Source organism: Vigna unguiculata, chromosome 2 (assembly GCF_004118075.2).
Source record: "Vigna unguiculata cultivar IT97K-499-35 chromosome 2, ASM411807v1, whole genome shotgun sequence".
Taxonomy (NCBI): domain Eukaryota; kingdom Viridiplantae; phylum Streptophyta; class Magnoliopsida; order Fabales; family Fabaceae; genus Vigna; species Vigna unguiculata.
The window spans coordinates 6,539,234-6,561,513 of NC_040280.1; the positions used below are offsets into that span (position 1 = coordinate 6,539,234).

The 22,280-nt window shown below is 30.9% G+C and overlaps 1 protein-coding gene across 1 annotated transcript; it reads left to right on the plus strand.

Moving 5' to 3' along the window:
* Window positions 1-4,103: 4,103 nt before the first annotated feature.
* Window positions 4,104-6,114, plus strand: LOC114166311. Its single transcript, XM_028051024.1, has 2 exons — window positions 4,104-4,119; window positions 5,002-6,114. The coding sequence occupies exon 2, from the start codon at window positions 5,004-5,006 to the stop codon at window positions 5,745-5,747; it is 744 nt and encodes a 247-aa protein (XP_027906825.1). The 5' UTR covers window positions 4,104-4,119; window positions 5,002-5,003; the 3' UTR covers window positions 5,748-6,114.
* Window positions 6,115-22,280: the final 16,166 nt, after the last annotated feature.

The window sequence follows — 22,280 nt, forward strand, 5'->3', positions numbered from 1 at the left end:
ATTCAATTTTATCATTTATAGCATCTTATCTAATAGTTTTAAAATTACTAAACAAAATATTATAAAATGATAAAGAAAAACAGATAGTGAAAGATGAGTATAAAGTATTAATAGAGTCATCCTATAATAACTATAGTAATATCAACGTATAAACACTACTAAGCAAAATATGAAGCCAATAGTTTTCCAACTCTAAGCAACACAAAAGTTGTCTCTATGCTATCAAACTCTACTCTACAACCTCAGTGCTAGACAAGAGAGGAGTAAACTAATGTAAAAGAGGAGTGCAGCCTCACTTACATCTTCCCCTGCTCACACAATTACTTGATCATTACAAAAAAGATAACCATAAACAAGCACACAAACATGCAATAGGGTAAGCTAATGTAAAAATTGAGTATTCATATGAAAAGTAAAATTAGGTTATAAGATAACACACATAGGCATGCATATAAACATAGAAACAGTTGAGACTAAACTCGATTATCCGGATACATGCATTTAACATCGAACTCACTGGTGGTGTGTGCACCTGTGGTGGTTTCCAAACTCTACAAATTTTGGCCTCAAGGGGTTATCACCCAACCACTCACAAGGTAAGTCCTCTTCGTGCCTAGGACCTGATCAAGTGTAGTGACTAAGACATCCTTCATCTTTTCACGACATAACATACTCTACTCTACTTGAGTGAGAGTAGTTATTATAGAAAGGGTACCTCCATCTGTATATATATAAGGAACAAACAATATTCTAAACAATAACCACAATTTCTAAAGTACACCGAATTTCACATGAAGGTGGTTGCTAGCTTTGATCCGTTCGCTCAGCGAGACCATCCATTCACTAGGCGAAAAGTGCACGAAAGTTCACTCGACCAGTGTCTGGATGGCTCATCTAACGAATGAATCACCGAAACTCTTAGAGTTAAATTCCTCCAAAACTCTCTTAGCGAGACCATCCATTCGCTAGGCAAAAATTGCACAAAAGTCCACTCGACCAACGACCGGATGGCTTGCCCAACGAGTGAATCACTGAGCTCTCAGAGGTAAATTCCTCATTAACTCGCTCAGCGGGTGTAGGCTCAACTAATGACTCCCAAGTCAGTAAGTCCTTGACTTTGGTTTCGCTTAGCAAGTAAATCTTGTTCAACGAATCCCAAGTAATTGAGCCTCTGACTTTAGATTTGCTAACCGAGCTCACCCTCGACTAGCGAGTGTGCATAATTATGTAGAATGAGGTTATGCTTACTAAGGTGTTTTCAGTCCAGTTTAAGCAACTCTTTAGTGATTATAGATGCTTAATTCATACCAAATTTCAATTTCACAACAAGCCTAAGTACAAAGGAGTCTAAAAGCAATATCAACTTCACAATTGTTTTCTAACAATCAACATCTAAATCAACACTTAATTTCACTTATCAAGATTACATATAATAGCTTAATTTTCACAAGCAATATCAACTTCACAATTGTTTTCTAACAATCAACATCAAAACCAACACCAAATTTCACTTATCAAGATTACATGCAATAGCTCAATTTTCAAAAGTCAATCTAAGAAAATAATATATATACCAATGCAACATTTACACAACACAAACAATACACAATTAGCTTCCTTGTAAGATGACTCAAACTACTCAATGAGTATCAAATCTCTCTTCCAACCATCAGGACACACAACAACTCAATTGAAAAAACTCATCGGACAAATGTGGAGAGCTCGCCACTAAGATCATTCTAGCGGTCTCCGATCTTCAAAGAGATGAACACAATGAGAAACTTTAGAAAGAAGGAAGAGAGTTCTCAAAAGATTTTTTTTAGAGAGATGAAGTGTTTTCTAAATAATAAAATTCTTTTATGAAATTTCTATAAGTTTTTTATTATTAAAATAATAGGATCTCATTATTTTAAAACATTGTCACTCTTAAAACATAAATTTCTAGATCCTCACATCAATTAAAACACTTTTCTAATTTATAAAATCCATCACATTATCCGTAAACCACCACAAGAAAACTTCTAAATAATGACCAATAATTATTAGTAACTATAGTGACAAATTTAGATACCAATTTACAAAACTAAAAATTATTGGATACTAAAATAGTCATTATTATGAATAAAAAATTATAATTGGTCACTAAATTGATTTTTAAAATTAACTACCATGGTTTTGGCTACAAAAAAAATTTGGTCACTTAAAATTAGCTACATAGGTTTTGGCTACCAAAATGAATTAGTTTCTAAATTGGTCTCTAATTAGTTAGTGACCAATTTAATGATCAACTATAATTTTTTTATTTATAATAGGGACTACTTTAGTAATCAATAATTTTTAATTTTGTAAATTGGTATTTAAATTGGTCACTATAGTAACTGACTATTTTTAGTTTCTAAAATTGGTTTCTAATGAGAATTTTATTGTAGTGAACATTTATAAACTTTCATGTCAAATCCTTTCATTTTTCACCATCTTTCCCTTAATCTAAACAAACAATCCCACATTCACCTCTCTTTCCCTCAAATCCACTTGCCATATTCATCTTAATAAACAAACACACCCTAAGTGAAATTTGTTGTAGTTATATCTTGAAATAATTTCCTACTTATTTACGATATTTTACTGAATTTTTAATTGAACATAGATCTTGAGTTTATTGTACAATCCATTATATCATATCTCATTAATGCCTAATCCAACTAATTAAATGTATAAAACATATTAAGTTACGAAAACTAAGATATTGTCATCTAGGTCACCCACAAACAACATATCCGAAGAGCAACTAACACTTTAAATATACTAATTATATTTGAAAATTATCTACAATATACATACTATATAACTACCAGATATTTACCGCGTTTGGTTTTACATTTTGAATAGGACTTTTTGTTTTGTACATGATTTTGAAAAGTTAACAATTTTACTTTCACTTTCACATGTGAATCCACACAAGTCTTCAAACGTGCAATTATCTTGGGAGAAATGTCCAAAATATCTACGTGCGTTGAAGAAACAAGAAGTCGAAACACGCTTATTAATTAGACCACAATAAACAACCAACTCATTTATGGCCAATGAAGTGAAACTGTAACAACCACACATTTTCGGTGAAATGTGGTTCCTATGCAGAAATACCAAGTCATACTTATTAGACCATGACACATTTGTTCTATATACGTTAGAAAAAACAGTTCGAATATTTTTTTTTCATAAAACCTTTTTGGAGAAAAAGTTTAATAAAATTAAAACTATTTTTTTCATAAATTACGATTAATTAATGAATGTCTTTATATATTAGTCATACAGATTTTTAACAGATTTACTTCTTTATATTCATATTTTTCTTGCTATATATATCCTGAGAAATTAAGAGCAAAGACTAAAACATAATATTAAAATATTTATATAGAGAATAAACTATATAGATTTTAGACATAATACAATTGATAAAAACAAAAAAAAAAAATTATAAAGACTAGAATTAAAATATCACATGTGCTTGTGTGTTATTTTTTTATGATGATAAAAAATAATAAATTATAATTAGAAAAGCAGATATAAATACTTTATAAAATTTTACTATAAATAATTTTATTTATTATATATAATTATTTTAATTTAAAAAATGATTAATTTTAAAAAATAGTTAAATTTGGAAAATGATCATGTAAAAGATAAAATTAATAAAATTATTTTAATTTAAAAATTATTAATTATTATATATGAAAAGAATAAATTACTTTTATATAATATAAATAACGCGATAAAGAAAAGCAAAAGCACTTTTTTACTTGCCTGTGTGATGTTTGACCAAAACCGCTACCTAATCTCTGCATAATTCGCTGTAGGAGTCATTGTTATGTTTATAGTTAGGAAAATTAAAAAAAACTTCTATGTTTGTTTCTGTCACCTAAGTACGCGTTTTCCGCGTATGAAAGAAAATTAAAAAAAAAACAATAACGAACTTTCCTCACCTTAATTTTCCTTGTAATTAGCTTGAATTATTTTAAGAAGGAAAATAAAGCTAATACTCGAAAGCGTTGTCTATAAATATATCTTTTTGAACATAAGGCGTTTATCTTAAAACAGTGGTGTTGGTGTTCTTCGTAGGTATATCTTTTTCTCTTATCTCCAAAGCTAGCACTATTGTTTTTTACATGTTTTTGTTATATAACTTTCCTTTTTAAAATAGTTGGAAAAAAAAATTAAACATGTCATAAGAGATTTTTCAATCCCATAGTATGTTTAGAGTTTTGTAAGTATAACTTGAAATTGAGTAATTTTGTTTTTATCTTTAGTTGGTAGAAATAGAAATAGTTAAGGTTTGTAGGTACGATCAGGTTGAGTACCTCGTGTATTCCTAATAGAGTTATAGAAAGTTTTATCTTTGCAATATGATCAAAATGTATGGGGAAAAAAAAAACTCAAAAACATTAACTAAGTATGTATTATTTTAAAATTTGTATCACGGGATTATCTACTTTATTCTCTAAAGGTAAATAACCATGTTTCATGTACCTTCTATTTTATATTTATCCTACACTTATACAAACCTGTAGATATTTATTTTATTATCACTCCATAATTATATAAATCATTGTTTTATAATAATATAACATTTTATAAAGAAATATAATTATAAAGTATATGGTGTCAAGATACGATTACATTTAGTGTAAACGAACACGAGTTAAATTTATTTTTAAGTCTATAGTACTGCTAAATAGTACTCTACTAGAATTCTATTTTTCTTTCTTTTTTACAAAAATTATATATGTATGTAAAAAAATAAATATATCAATATTTAATATAAACTTAGGAAAAGGATGAAAATGATAAAAGGTTATATAATGTGATAAAATAAATAAATATATAATATATGCAGATAAAACCATCGTGTAACTTTTAAAATATTATTATAGGGTGTGAATTGAAAATATCTAATTTTGGATTTGATCATGACATTAAGTTTGTTGGTATTATAATTGCTAGAGATGGAAAGAACTATGAGGGGTTGTCCCAGCCATGGTGAGTCAATGCAACCGAAGGCAGCAGGGGCAGCATACAAATGCAGCGGATGCAAAGAAATGGGGTTCGGGAGCAGTTACGAGTGTGAAAACGACGACTGCAATTACATCCTCCATGAAGACTGTGCAAATGCTGTTTCCAATGCTGTTCATCGATTTCTCCCAGAGAGCAAGTTCGAGTTTCTTGAGAAACCACCAGGGTACCCTAGGTATTGCGATGCTTGTGGAAAAGATGTGGTAGGGTTTGTGTACCACTGTAGCCACACAGGCCATGATCTGCACCCACGCTGTTTAAACCTGAAAGATAGAATTTCTGATGAAGAAGGGCTTGTGACACTGGAACTGTGTAAGATGATGGTTCCCTCTAAGTGTGTGAAGTGCAACCATAGGAGGGTTGAGGAGGGAGTTAAAACGTGGTCTTACGTGTCTTCTGAGGGTGAATTGTGTTACCATGTGCGGTGCGTCAAGAAGTTGATTCTTGAGAAATTGGAGGAGAAGTATTTCTCTCAACAAACCAATCCAACTGATGAGGCCGAAAGCTCTCAGGTTGCAGAGAGAATTGACCAAAGTGGAGCAGTGTCAAGGAGGTCAAGGAAAATGAAGAAGTTCACCAAGATTGCTGTCTTGGTGTTCAGGCTAATAGTTTCAGCTATTTTCGGGAACCCTATAATGGCCATTGCTGGCCTTTTTGAAGCCCTTGTTTCAGGCTAACAAGGACATACCCTACACTACACAACTTAGATATACTCACTTTCTTACTTTTTAAATTGTTCTTCGATTAGAATTTCAGTTTTATCTTCAGTTTATTATAGATGATCAAGAGATAAAACTAATTTTAATTGAAAAACAAGATAAAAGATATTTAAGTAACTGTATCTAAGTTCCGTCATTGTTGTTATGTTTTTTTTTTTTAATTTGGTTGGTCTGCGTGCAGTTTGATATGATAGATTGGTATACTTTGAATAAAGTTTCTGTTATATGGTGGGAGTTGTTCAATTATGATATGTGTGAAAGTACCAGGTTTCAGACTTTCATACATCTTGTTGTCGCCTTTGTTATGATTTATCAGGATATTCAATAAAATTGTTGTTGCTATTTTTGTCTTCTTTTTTTTATAATTTTTATTATTCTTTTTGTGTTCGAATTAGTTGAATAATATTATATTTAGTATCGCAATAAATAAAGCTTCTACAACATGGTGGAAATTGTTCTTAGTAAAACTAAGTTGTGTACATAAAGAATGTGGTTTCCTATATAAGAGGTCGATGAACATAATTTTTAAGGACTTATTTTGCAGTATGCTACGCAAGTTCTTCAAGGTATAAAGGAATTTCTTAAGTGGTATGTCAAGGATCACATAACTCTGGAATCTCTTAAAAGCAAAGAATCCAAAATATATATCTATTTATATATCTATTTATAGGGAGTGAAGACTTTACCTAGACGGTCACATGTTCTCACAATTCTAGTAGGTTATAAAAAGAAGGATAAAGGTTTGTGACAAAAAAGGAGACAATGTTCATGTAACATGGAAGCCAGAATCCCGCAAACCAAGCCTCCAATGTAGGACTATTTTACTTTTTGTAACCCACTGTTCACAATAATCCCCTCTATATTACAGATGTCACTACAAAAAATCTTGTTAAATATGACAGTTATTTGTGGTATAAAATGACATTTATGACCGTCATATTTTGCACCTGTAATGGATTCTAGTAAAGTCATATATTTTGCCGTCTCAAAGTATAATATGACGGTTTTATGTGAAGTGTTGCAACACCGGTCATTTAATAAACTATGCAAATAATGGCAGTTCAGACCACCATATTTGGTGTGCAAATAATGGAGACGAAACTACCGTAATTTATTTATTTTAAAAGAATTCAGTGCATAAATAATGACATGTGAAACTACCATAATTTATTTACTTAAAAAGAATTATAATGCCAAAAATGACACCTAAAAGCGTCGGTATTTGCACTATATTGAAATATTTTGAATGTAAAATTATTTTTTTATTATTTATTTAACATGCATTATTTATTTAACGTGCTTCTTATAAAATTGGAAAAAGTAAACAAAAAATATATCAGGTAGGCAAATGTTTTTAATCGCATTTTCATTCATAATTCATATAAAAAAGGTAATTTATCCAACATCATCTGATGGTTTGCATGTTGAAAACCAGAAACAATTCTTTCATCATTGTAATACACCCTCCTATAACTTACACCAAAAAAGATCCTATATTTTTATAACTATGTTCCTAGCTAATCTTGTCTCCCTCGCTTGATCTTCTTGCGCCAATTGTTGAAAGGGGGAGCTACTTCAACTCATATGAAGATGGTTTTGATGATGTCCAAGGCTACACTTCATGTGCACTACCAGTTTAGAATTAGTTCGGTTTTAGTTAGGCTGTGCATTAGGCTGTTAGTATGAAATTATCAAATGTAAATCAAGCCTGCATTAAGTTGTAATTAACCATCACACTCTTGCTTGTCCAATCATGAATTGATTAGCTGTTTAACTAATGGATTAGCTATGAGTACTGCACTAAGGTAGTGAAAATACACTCACGATAATCGATTAAGTAAATTCCTAATCCATTAATGACAGCAGAGAACTTTGTATAAAAGCTGTTTTCTGAAATCTGTTTCAGTTGGGAAAAAAGTTACAAATCACTGAAAAACATTCTGAGAAACAACCCTCTGAGATTCACAGAGTTCTTAAGCATTCTTGAAGATCATTCAAGTGAAGATTCAAGGAGATTGATGGTTGATTCTACCTTGATGGGTCTAGCTTGAATCTAGGAGCAAATTGACAAATCTGCACAACAATAGGTGTATTCGTTTTTTGATTCTTTTTATTGTATTTCTGATTACAGTTGCTTCATTGTGTGAAGTGTAGGCCTAGGGGCAATTGCGTGGATGCATTGCTCCTAGGGGGAGTTCTTGATTGGTAGATCAAGTTCTTGGGTTTTAGGTTCTAGAATTATATAGGTGTTCTTGTAATTCTTGGATCCTAATTGTATTAGTGGAATCCTCCTAAGTGGGTTTACTTAGGAGAAGACTGGACGTAGATTCATCTTGAATCGAACCAGTATAAACTGTTGTGTCTTGATTTATCTCTTCTCTTACAATCTTTCTTAATTGCATTAAACAGTCCAACTTGTTTCCCTAGAAATTGAGATTTCAAAGTATTACACACTTGTCAAAAGGAGCAATTGTAACATACATGCAATGCAATGAGTTCTTAGTTGTTGAGAATAGTCCAAGTGTGAGTCAAAGTCACACATTGAATAGAATAGACAAAGCTAAACACTATATAAGAATAAAGACGCATAACACCATTGCCTTAAGTAGGGATGGCAACGGGGTGGGGCGGGCACAAGTTTCGCTATCCCATACCCATTCCTGTAAAAAAAATTCATCCACATACCCAAACCCAACGGGTATCAAACTTTTATCCCATCCCTATCAGGTAACAGGTATAATCTCGTACCCATACCCATACCCATTCTCTTACTACTTCAATATTATTTTTAATTAATTTTTATAAAATAATAAAAAAATATGATAAAGGAAACATAATATTATCAAATATTCAATATTAGAAGGATGGTTGTTTCTTCGATATCAAATATTTTAAAATAAATTATAATTATTTACATTTTAGATTATAATACCAAATAAAATTTCATGAGAACCAAAACAATTACTAAATTTGCAAATATTAATGAAACATAGTTGATAAAATTTAAAAATATTTTTTAAAAAATATAAAAGAAAAAAAATTCAAATTAAAATATATTTTAAATGTTTGTTTACTTCAATCTTTTAAATTTTAATAAATCTCTTTTTTATACACTATTAAAAGTTATAATAGATCATTTGATCAAAATGATACAAAGAACAAATAAGAATCATAATAAAAGTTTAAAATAAATTATAATTTTGTTTACATTTTAGATTATAATATCAAATAAAATTTCATGAGAACCAACATATTTATTAAATTTACATACATTAATGAAACCTAGTTGATAAAATTTTAAAATATTTTTTAAAAAGTATAAAAGGAAAACAAATATTCAAATTAAAATATATTTTAAATGTTTGTTTACTTCAATCTTTTAAATTCTAATGAATCTCTTTTTCATACTCTAATAAAAGTTATAATACATCATTTGATCAAAATGATACAAAGAACAAATAATAATCATAATAAAAGTTTAAAATAAATTATAATTTTTTACATTTTAGATTATAATACCAAATAAAATTTCATGAGAACCAACACATTTATTAAATTTACAAATGTAAGGCCCAATTAATTCTGCTATTTTATTTTGTAGACTGTCCAACCTTATGGGCCCAAGGGGGTTGGCCCAATTCATATTTCTGACCTAAAGTGCCCTAAAACCCTAACTTGTGCCCATTTTCGAAAAAGCATATTCCCCTTCCCTTAGAGTTACTGCCGCTTCTGCTAGGGTTCCAAAGCATACCTTCAGCTCACGTTCCGCTTGACTCCGTTTTTGACTGACGTAAGTATTCCCTCCACAGTGCTTGAAACTCTTGCTACTGCTACTATTACTCTGTGTAGCTCATGCCTCTACTGCTATTCTTTTCTAGTTCGTTAAGTCACCCCAAAGCTAGCATCGGAGTTGCCGTGCTAATCCTGTGTGGTCTAGGAGTCTTCAGCTAAACCCTTCCAGGTAAGGGAAGCTAGAACCCTCCAAAATGTCTGAGATGTTTGTGGTTGTTGGTGTTGGTCTTGCGTTTGATTGCATTTTGAGCACTGTTGTAGATGTATAAGATGATTGGATCACTGTTTGATATGCTATGTTGTCTACTGTAGGAGAAAACAGTGGCGATGACTGTTAAACTCGCCTAAGCGGGCATGTCTCGCCCAGGCGAGGTTAACAGGGGCTCGCCTAGGTATTTTGCCACGAAGGGTCGCCCAGGCGACCCACTGTGATTTTGAGCGAACGAGCATCTCGCCCAGGCGAGAGGGGTCTCGCCTAAGCGAGATCCCGCGTGTGCTTCTGCTCCCTTTTTCGAGTCCTCGCCTAGGCGAAGGGGCTCGCCTGAGCGAGACCCTTCAGCCTGAACGAGGTGCTGGGCGAGGCAGTGCGATGTGTGATTGTTTTCTTGGCTTTGTATGGATAATGCTTGCTTGGTTTTAAGTACTGTGCTAAAAGTTTGAGATGAATGAGTGGTGTAAGTCCTGAATTGTGAATAATGGGTTGATATGAGTTTAGCATGAGATTGTAATGAAATGGTTGGTATTAAAGAGGAATGATAACGAGATGATTTGGAAATCCTTGGTGCATGGAGGGTTTATGATGAGTTGAAATGAGTTAGGCCTGGAACATGAAAGACGTTGGCTTTAAAGGTTGGTACGATTAACGTATACATGCATGGTGAATATTAGTTGGCTGTGTGATTATGTTTGGTCTGTGTCAGTACTTAATTCCTTGGAGTCTCTAGGTGAGACTTTCAGGGTCGCACTTCAGTGGTCGGGACGTAATTCCATGGCCCCTGTTAGTGGGTGTCCATGGTGGTGCCCCATCTGTATAACTAGGTAAGGATTCAAGGTAAGGTTGCATCCTGACGCTCTAAGGAGTCAGTTAGTCTCACCTAGAGCGGACTGACTCTTGTGGTGAGGGTAGCTAGAAGCCTGAAATTCATTAAGGGCTAACCTTGTGGTGAGGGAAATTGATTCATCGTAACACTTGTAACACATAGCTCGGGGGAGAGCAGCTCGGGGGTGAGCAGAGGTATCCACCACAAGTGCGGGCATCCGCTGAATCTGACCAAGTTATACGTATCTGGATGAGTCCAGTCGAGTCATAGTGTATTGATTGGAAAGTCATAACATGTTTGGCTGTTGTATGGATATTGAATGGTGAAAATATATTTGACTGTATGATAAAAATGTTGTTGGCTCTAGCTTACCCTGTTGTTGTATGGTTGTCTTGTATGTGGTTGTTCTTCTTGCGATGATCATCAATTTGATTGATGGGAGCAGATGGGCGAGGTTCTCGTGGTCAGCAAGGAAATGGCGATTCCGCTGCTTAGCCATCTGGGCTGGATTTCATTTTCTTCATAGTTTCTTTAGGGCTATGGCCCATGTATTGTTTTATGATTTACTACTCTATTCTCATTTTTTAGACTTGTATCTGGTTTTCCGTTGGCATCGTGGTGTGCCCAGGTTGTAGGGGTTGTGATAAGGACCCCAAGACTACGCTACAGTACTATCTTTGTGTGACGTTTCCTTTAATTTCGCTTAATAATTAAATGGGACGTTACAACAAACATTAATGAAACCTAGTTGATAAAATTTAAAAATATTTTTTAAAAAATATAAAAGGACAAAAAATATTCAAATTAAAATATATTTTAAATGTTTGTTTACTTCAATCTTTTAAATTCTAATGAATCTCTTTTTTATACACTAATAAAAGTTATAATACATTACTTGATCAAAATGATACAAAGAACAAATAATAATCATAGTAATAAAATTTTAACATAGATCTTGTATCTTTTAAACTTGAATTATGTTGGATGGTGATAAAAATAATTCATGACAATTACATTAAATTTTTATATTGTAGTAAATAAAAGTTATTTATACAACTATAGTGAAAAAATTACAGTATGATTGATAATGAGTTAGAAAATAAAAAATAATTAGATAAAATATATATGAAAATAGTATTCTACATAATGAAAACAAACAAGAAATAAAAAATTAACAAATTAACAAATGTTTACAAACAATTTGACAGACTATTGAAAGAAATCGCACAAAGGAAAACAAATGTATAATTAAGGATATGATAAGTTGAAAAATATCTTGGAGAGATCTAAGAAAACTTTTCAAATATCAATATATATACTCAATGGTTGAGAAATAACAAAAATTGTTTTAGTGAAACAAAAGAGTTCTTCAAATGAAACAAAAACTAACAATAAGAATAATAAGTAAATGTTTTTTTTTCTATTACCTAGTAAACAAAAGGTTTGTACTATTAAATACTTAAATTGAGAATACTAAACATTCTCATGTGAAAGAAAAATATACAATAAATAAAAATGTTAAAAGATAATAGAAATATTCAAATGTGAGACATAAAAAATTTTAATTGACATACATCTTTTAAACATAATTACATAAAGGTTATGATAAGATAAAAATTATAATTGAAATGCGAATGAGTTTCATGGCAAACCAAATAATTAGAAGAAATAAAAAATAATAATATATATATATATATATATATATATATATGGTTATTTAATTAATTGAAAATATTTTAATAATTTAAACGGGGACGGGTATTATGGTGGGGATATGTATATCCCCATACCCAACTTAAAAAGTCGGGATTCCCCATACCCATACCCAGTCAATGCGGGGATTCCCCATCAAAACGGGGGCGGGTTCGGGCAATACCCACGGGGATGGGTTTATTTGCCATCTCTAGCCTTAAGGCTTTGGGGTTAAAGTGGTGTCAAATGCCTTATGTGTATAAGACTAATGTCATATAACTATATGAAACCACAATTTATCAATGACTATAACCATATATGAAAAAAATATAACTCATTAGTGGTATGTGATGTGAGTCAAAGTCCCACATTGGATAAAATAGACAAAGTTAAACACTATATAAGAATAAAGACCCATAACACTATTGTCTTAAGGTTTTTAGATTAAAGTGGTGTTAAATGTTTTATGTGTGTAAAACTAATGTCATATATATATATATATATATATATATATATATATATATATATATATATATATATATATATATATATATATATATATATATATATTAGTGAAGTTGTACTTAAATTTTTATCATTTTTTGAAGACAAGAACATCACTATATATAATAACAGAAGTCCACAAAATTTTCTCAGCTTCCTCTTTATGATATGGCAACGCTCAAGTCTCAACTTCCTCTTTATGCTATGGCAACGTTCAAGTCTCAACTTCAACTTGAAGCCTTCTTCCTCATTAAGCCAAACTTGCAAAGTAAGTGGTAATACATATGGTAATAATATAGTATATACACACACACATAAACCAATTTATTGGATATTACTCAATGTAAGCTGAACTGGGATTATAATTTATTCTAGTTCTTTTGACCTATGCAACTTCTCATGACAGATGCCTTAGAGTCATTGTAATATACTCATCAATCTTGTTAACCTTCCAATTTTTAGTACTAATAGGAAAAAAGATACATGTCAATATATAGAAAAAAAAGTGTATGAATTGTTGAACATATCGCCTCTGCACTATAAACGAGTGAAGTGTTAAGGTGGAACAAATGCACACTCCATAACCTAGTGTAACAACTGCCTTTCTAGATTCATCTTTAAATGTCTCTATGGTTGAAGTTATAATTACAACAATCTCAAAGTTGTACAAAATGAGTTAGGCAATTTCTTAAAAACAACCAAGTTACATATGAATTATCATAAATATTTATGAATTATCAAAGTCCTTCTGAAAAAAGATAGAAAAAATTGCAAGGTCCAATTTTTGTTGTACGTTCCCGGCTTAGTCAAACTTCTTCACTTTTTTCAAAATTTTCTTGCCGTCTTCATGAAATGCTTGGCTTGGATTTTTGTGATTTTGATAATTTCCTATTCTTGATTTATCTTTAAGGTGTCATGAAGCTTTAATCAAATTGTTTTCACACCTCCATGAGCTCAACTTACCTGCAACTGCACTAACACACCTCAAAATATCCAAAAAACATTTATACAACTAAAAAACTATTTTTAACATATTTTTGTATCTCATGCTCAATAAACCAAATTATAGGAAATCCTAATTAAATCAATCTTTTAAGAACCAAAATCCAATAAAAATCTAGAATTAAACATTAAATGAGGGCATAAATATGAACTCATCAATAAGGTAATCCGAGATTGTACTAAGTGGAAGGTTAACAGACGCATATGGTCTTTATCGAATTACAATGAATTCTTTGTGCGTTGACTTTTTTGTATAAAGGATGTCTTGACATCCAAATTCGTTAGTATTCTTAATTCTTTGTGTTTGGTAATAAGTACCTTGTATGTTTTCGTTTAGTCTTATTTCATGATTTGTTTCAGTTGATAAAACTTGTTCTTCATGATAATCATTGTAGGTGTTATGCTCTTGATTGGGAATAAAGAAAATGTATGTTCTTGACTCCCTAGCACACAAGTGTCCAAGGAGAAAACAAATTGATAATCATATTGTAAGTATTGTCATGTTGTTTTATATGTCGATTTACTTTGTTACTTTATTTTCCAAATAAACATAAATCACTTTTTACTTGGTTTGTTTAAAGGCCCACAATTTGGAGCACTTGTTTTCCATGTTGATGTCTCCCCCAAAAGATAAATCAAATTTTGAAGTAATCACTGAAGACCTTCCACAACAACTAAACTTGTAAGCTTCCATCTATGTAAATTTAAAGGTGTGAGGCATCATGACGTATGTGATATTTGATTTCAATAAGTTGCGTGTTTTAAACAGGTACAAATGTGGTATTATGGTCCTAAAATATCTCCAGCTTTGGGATCCTATGAAGAAATACGATGGCAAAAGTATGTTTGCTTACACATGCGTAAGTACATTTACCATAGTAAAAATTGTAATTTGTTGTACTCATCTAATAATTGTAATTGGATGTACTAAGATACTCATTTATCATGACAGGAAGATCTTCAACAATTTAGACAGGATTACATCTGTGAGTGGGTCTTGGATCTACAAAATATTTACCGAGGAGTTTTCCACACAATACAATAAAACACTTTTGATTTCCCAACACTAGATTGATGAAATTTAACATTATTTGTTGTGAACGACAATGTTTTTTTTACATTATTACTTAAAGGATAGGTCTTGTAAATGAATATGATTTGAGATCAAAGGTAGCCCTTTGACAAAATATTATTCCAATAATAATACCATTATCTGTTAATTAGGGTGCTATCGACATTCACACTAGAAAGACCTTATGAGGCTTCACTAGTGCATTAATGACATTTTACTTCGACTATTATGTCTCGGTTCCCCCAAAAACGAGGTATATCAAAACACGGTGGCATTTTTGAAATTTTAGCGAACTTTTATGCCTCGGTTCAAATAATAACCGTTGCATAAAAGCTTATATGCCTCGGTTCATATCCACCTGAGGCATAAAGCCTGAAAATAATTTTAAAATTCCCGCTCTTTTCATGTTTTAAAATTGAACGTTGCAGATTATGTCTCGATTTTTAAATACCTGAGGCATAAAGGGCTTATGGCCTCAGTTGTCTACTACCCGAGACATATAAGTTAATTAATTTCAAAAAAATAAAAACTATTTTAATTAAATTGCAGTAGGTTTATGCCTCGGTTGTAATTGAACCGAGGCAGAAGGTGGTATATGCCTCGGTTGTAACTGAACTGAGGCAGAAGGTGGTATATGCCTCAGTTGTAATTGAACCGAGGCAGAAACATTTATTTAGGGTTTAAAATTGGGGCAGATCTTCATCCTCGCGTGATTTTCTTCTTCGTTGAGAGGAAGAAGCAGCCTCCTCTGCACATATCGTTCCCGCTACCTCCGCATCCACTCCCACCGTCGTTCCTACCACTGTAAGATCACGTGTCCATCGCCTCTTCCACCGCTGCTATTGTTGTTGGACGAGGGAGGCCGCGAGCTGCACGTTGAAATCACTATTGGTTCGTGATTTTTTTATTTTGGATGAGTTGGTTATGGAACCCTATATGCCTCTCGTGGGTTAGGGTTTCGAATGTCGATGTGTGTGTCGAAGTGGTGATTTGGCTCACGGTGGTTCAGTCGTAGGTGGTTTCACGTTTTCTGTTCAGATATGGTGGTGAAGAGAGGTTGTTTGTGTCACCGGCGGGATGAATGAAGGCTTCGTGAAGCTGTTCCGACGTGATGCGATGGTCAAAGATGGTGGTAACGACACACTAGCAGCATTTAGGGTTTGAATGGTGGTTAGGGTTTCTGATTTGGGAGAAGGTTGAAGATGATGATGTGGCACACTGTTGTTGGTGTAGGTGTGTGTACAAGGATCATGGCTACGTGTCATGTTGTTATTGGGTCAGAAAGTACATTTTTTTTTAAATTTGCGATGCACATTAGGCCTCGGTTCTCTTTAGAACCGATGTAGTAACCCTCGTATATGCCTCGGTTCATAATCGAGGCATAAACATATCCTTTTTTACCTCGCCAGCATATGTCTCGGATCTAAAACCAAAGCCAAAAGGTTAAAATAATCGCGCCATAATCTCTTTCTTGCACCAGTGCTTGAATAACTGTTTATCAAATATGTGCAAACCTGTGGGTGAATAAGTGTTAAACTATGGTGTGCGTTTTTAAATTTGTTACACTTTCACGTACTATCCTTAATTATGTGACTGGAAAGTTGGATAGGTTTCCCACTTCTAACATTTTCAATTAAGAAATATGTAGTTATTAAGTCAAGCATCACAAACTTATGCGAAGTTAGCGTTAAAGAAGTGCAAACCTACCTTAATGTTCTTCATTGTATGAAAAGTCAAACATTTGATTCATAATTATATAGGGATACTTTCAAGTGCTTTTGTTTTTTTACTTGCCTTTATACATGGATAGCTTAAAAGCATTAAAATTTTCATATGTCACATTAAGGTTCATTTCTAGTGTGTATGTTATATATGCAAAGCTAAGGCTATTTATGTTATATATTCAAGTTTATGATTTTGAAATCATGAAGATTAAGACAATTAATTTAACATCAAATTTTCTACTACGTCCCTTTCCCTTTGTTATATATTTGACTTAAGCGGTGTATAAGATAAATAATGGCGACCTTTTCCCTTCATCAAACATTGTATATTTGCAATTAAGTTTTCAAACTTTTTGACCAACTTTCATTGTAAATTTATGACCACAATTACGTAATAAAGGTATTGATGACTTTTCAATATTTACAAGACATACTAATGAAGGATGTCAATTATGTGCAAACATGGAGTTAATAAGTGCAAAGCCACTATCACTAAAATTCACTTTATTAAATAAACCAAATTTGAACCTGTTTTCGTTAATTACTTGACCTCATAAATCCATGTGCAAGGTAGGAAATGACCTTTTCAATAATTGAAATAAGAAGGAATAAAGTTTATGGTGACAAAATTTTGGCAATGTCAATGTAAATAAGTGCGAACCCACATGTTATGTATTTCACTTTAATAATAACCACATTAATTAACATATTCCTTTCACTCATACCATGACCTCCTGGGCTTATTTAGTCACTTCTAAATATGGATACTGTAAGACGTTTTGGCCTATCATAATTGTGATGAACACTGAAATTAAGTGTCTCACACAAGACTGCAAAGTTAGGCTAAAGAAGTGTGAACCTTGTGTACCTCATTTCGAAATACTAAACTTAAACATAATTGACTTGGATGCGTCTTTTTCAACAATTGAATCTTCTTTACTTAATTACTTCACCACAAAACCCCTTATATATGGTACTTAAAGATGTTTTAAAGCATTGATTAAATCAACCAATACACTTTTGACTATCAAACATTTGTCGATGTTAGTGTAAATAAGTGCGAACCCACAACTAATGTATTTCACTTGAAATAAATAAAGATTTTTTTTTACATATTCTTTCAAATAAATGCAAACATTTGCCATATAATTTTAAATTGGTTTAGTTATCAATAATTATAAACCTTTTTCAGTCACACCATCATGTACTTAGCTTATTTTTTCCCTTCTGATGTTGGATTCCTTAACAGATTTATGTGTTTGCAAACTATTTTCGAACCTATGCATACATATGTGCTAACCTGTCTTATATAATTTTCAATAATGTTGACTTAAAGATAACTACTTTATAATGAAATTTTTTTCCAGTGTAACCTGATCTTTTTGGATAGCTAAAGTAAACCATAATTGAAGCTAACCTTTTAATTTTTCCAAAACATGCAACTTAAGTGCAGGAGGTTAACATTTGCAAACCTACTGCTAAGTAATTGGTAACCCCAATTGACCGTTTTGTCAGGTCATTACGACTGATACAATACCATGTAAATAACAATGACATATTTCAAATCAGTACTGCAAAATAAACCTTGAGTGACCATGTCATCATCAAAGAGAAACAAAATATCCAGAAGTACTTTTTGTTGACAAAAGAAGACGATTGATTAAAAGATTTTGATGATGATAAAGATGCTGAAGAAAACACTTGAAGATATTGAAGACACTTGAAGATTCTTATTTTAAATTGTTAGAACAACAGTCAGTTCGCAACTCCTCTGAGAGAAACTAGTTTTTCGCAAAAATCAGTATGATAATCAATTACCAACTTATAATAATCGATTACCAACTCAAAAAATTTTATTTTTCAAAAACCCACTTAAGATAATCGATTACCACGAATAGTAATCAATTATCACTGGCAGTTATAACTTGGCTCTTGAAAAATGACTCAAAATAATCGATTACCATTTCTAGTAATCGATTACCACTGACAATTATAAAAATATTTGTTCAAATTTGTACATGAGATAATCGATTACCATTTTGGGTAATCGATTAACACTGCAAAACTTTGTTTTCAAAAATCACTGTAGAATAATCGATTATCTTAAGTGGTAATCGATTATCCTTGACAGTTTCAGTTAAACTCTTCATTTCTAACTCAGCCTGCGAAAATCTCTTTAAATAGAGAGAAGTGTAAGTGCTCAGGTTAGTAACACAAAATGTCATTCCCCACTCGACCTCCTAGTACCAAGTGTTGACCAAGATTGAGGCTTCACCTACAATCAGTATGTGGGGGTGATTTGTCTTTGCTACATATGCAACAAGCCCTCGTATGACTACTATGCCTTAGAGGGATACAAACCAATTTCTCGAACTTGACTCGTATCAAGCGAGAGACATAGTCCCTAGTATGGATGTAAAAAAAATTCGTACCCGTGGATATCCGCAAATAAAACCCGCAACGGGTAAGAAATGGATATTGAAAATGGATACATGCAGATAACGAGTACGAGTATTTTTATACCCGCATGTTAACGGGGCGGATATGGGTATCATAGTATCTGTACCTGTGATACCCGTACTCGCTATACTCTAATTTAAATTAAAAAAGAATTATTAAAATATTAATACATTGATTTTGAATTTTTGAATGAGTTATTTTTTATCAATTGGATTTAAAAAAATCTTCATTTATTTGTAAACTATCATTCAACATTATTTAAATAAGTTATTTTCATTATGTTTCAAATTTATAAAAGTTATGCATTGTATTTTTATTTGAATTTATGGTCAATTTTTTTATTAAATATTAAATATTTCTTTTATAAATATCTATGGGTACCCTTGAATATTAAAAAAATATGTGGATACCCTCATCATGGATACCTGCATAACAGATACCTACACATATATAGATACGGGTACGAGACAGATATTTATCCAACTGGTAGAGTACATTGGAGTTACTATCCATACCTTACACAATCAGTTGATATCCCTAATCCCCATGTCAGCCTAAAGACTAGGTAAGATCCATATCAATGATGGAAGCGTAGAGTAAAGAAAAATGAGTCTCATCTTTTCTTAAGGGCGACGTACAATTTAAAGTTAAATATGAATTGGAAGTATTATAATGAATGTACATAAATTATTAAAAATCAATAAATTTATAAAATTATAAATATTTCGTAATTTTATATATAAATTAACTTGCAATTCAATGATTTGGGTTTGTTTTATTTCTGAAGTTCCAGGGATATATAAGATATAATTGTTGAGAAATGACTAACGATCCATCAATTTTCTTTTATTGTTTGAATATAATAAAAATACTATTTACTCTGCTAGACTAGTTTCAGTGTTATTTTAATGCAACAAATTTTCAAGACTTATTATTAAAATAATAAATAGACTAATTTTAAGAGTAGCAAGTTGTCAATTTACAAATGTTTTTTTTAATCTATATGTGATTATCTTTCAAAAGTCTCTGGAGTGACGATTATAAAATTACCTAAAAGTCACCTTATTTTAGATATTGAGAATGTTTGAATTGGTGTCACAATCCAAAATAAGAAAAAAAAAAGGTTAAAAAAAATGTGCATCGACGAACTTCCTATCTATGAATATGAACTGCTACATTTTCATGCATTTTTTTTTTTAACAAAATCAAATCCTTAAATTTTCAACGGCCTATTCATTGAAAACAAATAAAGAAGAAAAATTATTCATGAGAATTATCCAACATTTTCATGCCACTTTCATCTGCAAAACCACAACAAGAGACCTTAAATTTATATTTTACAATATATATATATATATATATAAACTCAAACTAAATAAATGTAAGTTTTATTAAAAAAATTGACTCTGATTAAAAAAATTATTGATTATACTTTTTAGATTTTTGAAAACATAATTTGATTTATATGTCTTGCAATAATTAATTAGTTTAAGTAGTTTTATAAATATTAGTGATTATATTTTTTAGAAATTTGAAAATATAATTTAATTTATATTAATTACAATAATTAATTAGTTCAAGTAGTTTTATAAAAAAAATAGTGATATATATTTTTTATATTGTTGAAAACATAATTTAATTTAAATTGTTTACATAATTAATTAGTTTAACTACTTTTGAAATAAATAACTAGTTTTATAAAAAATTACTTTAAGTAGATTCTGGTTTCATCACATGTTTAAAAATTTACAGCTTCGAATTAATTTTAAAGAACTATAAAACATAAAATAAACAAAAAACAAGTATCATTTATTTATTTATTTCGTAAATGTTATTTAGTAATAAACCTAAACAAAACGGATCCTAACCTAAATTAACTTTATAAATGAACAACTTCCCCATGTTACAGAAGCTTTATTTATTGTGATAATATAATATTTAGTGAACTTAAATTGTATTGAATATTGCACAAAAAGGCCCACAATATCAGCATCATAGAATTTCCAGAAATTACTATTAACTTAAAAATCATCGAAATTTTAAAATAAATATTTTCTCATTGCTGAAATACGCGAGACTTTTCAAATAGAAGTTTTGTCACGTCTTGAAATTGGTATCTAGGATTAAGGTTGTAATAAATTGAACTTGACTTTGTGATACTTTTCACATAGTGGAATTTTATTATCTGATCAGGTCGAATACTTAGGTTTGAATGAATCAAATAATATTTAGGTTTAAGAGAATAAGAAGTTACTTTTTTTGTCTTTATGCATAACACCCATTTCTTCTTTACTTACAACTTTGATGGTTATGATGGTATACGCAGTCTTTATATTGTTTTTCTTAGTCTTAGTCTTAGTCTTCTTAGTCTTCATGATCTTCGACTTAGTCACCTTAGTTTCATCCTTCATTTTTCAACACAAAGGGAGATGTGGCTGTCTAGTTACATGAGAGTGTGATGGATTTCATTTTTTATTTTTTTATTTTGCTTTAATTTGCTTTAATTAACTTTATCAAAATTTATAACATGTTTATGCAATTTCACACCATAATTTCACAATATTGTAGAAGAATATAATTTTTGTTACGTTTTTTTTATCAGCAACAAAAACACACATTTCATTAATATATTTTCTACATAAGTCTTTGTTCACTCATTTTGTTTTCTGTATATTATTTTTACATAAAAAAATAATTCTAGGCATCATGTTCTTTTAATTAAGTTTCTTGTCTTAATTTGGGTTGACTATGTTTTCATTCCCTCAAATTTGATGCAAAATTATAATTTGTTCTTGTCCTATTTAAAACTTTGATACATTTTGATCTCCAAACTTTACTAATAAATCAATATAGTTGTTTTACCTAATTACATAAAAAAATTACGTGTCAAAAACATTTCCTAGTAGACATTGAAACAAAAACTTATCAAATGATGTAAAGAGCTCAAATACTAATATGAAATGTGTTTGATATGTTAACAAAATAATGTAATTCAGTTAAAATGATTATATTTATTTATTTTTAAAGTTTGAGAATAAAATGTATCTAAATTTCAAAGTTCAATAACTAAAAAGATATTTAACCATTTTAATTTTAATAGGTTTGTCCTTATTATTATGACTTCAAAGAAATTGTTTTAATAATGTAATCCGAAATGTGTAAATGTTATTTATTATAGATTATAGATTTAATTATATTTATTTTT

What these genes read in the sequence shown, in the direction of transcription:
- LOC114166311 (XM_028051024.1), top strand. Translation starts at nt 5,004, where the DNA reads ATGGAAAGAACTATGAGGGGTTGTCCCAGCCATGGTGAGTCAATGCAA.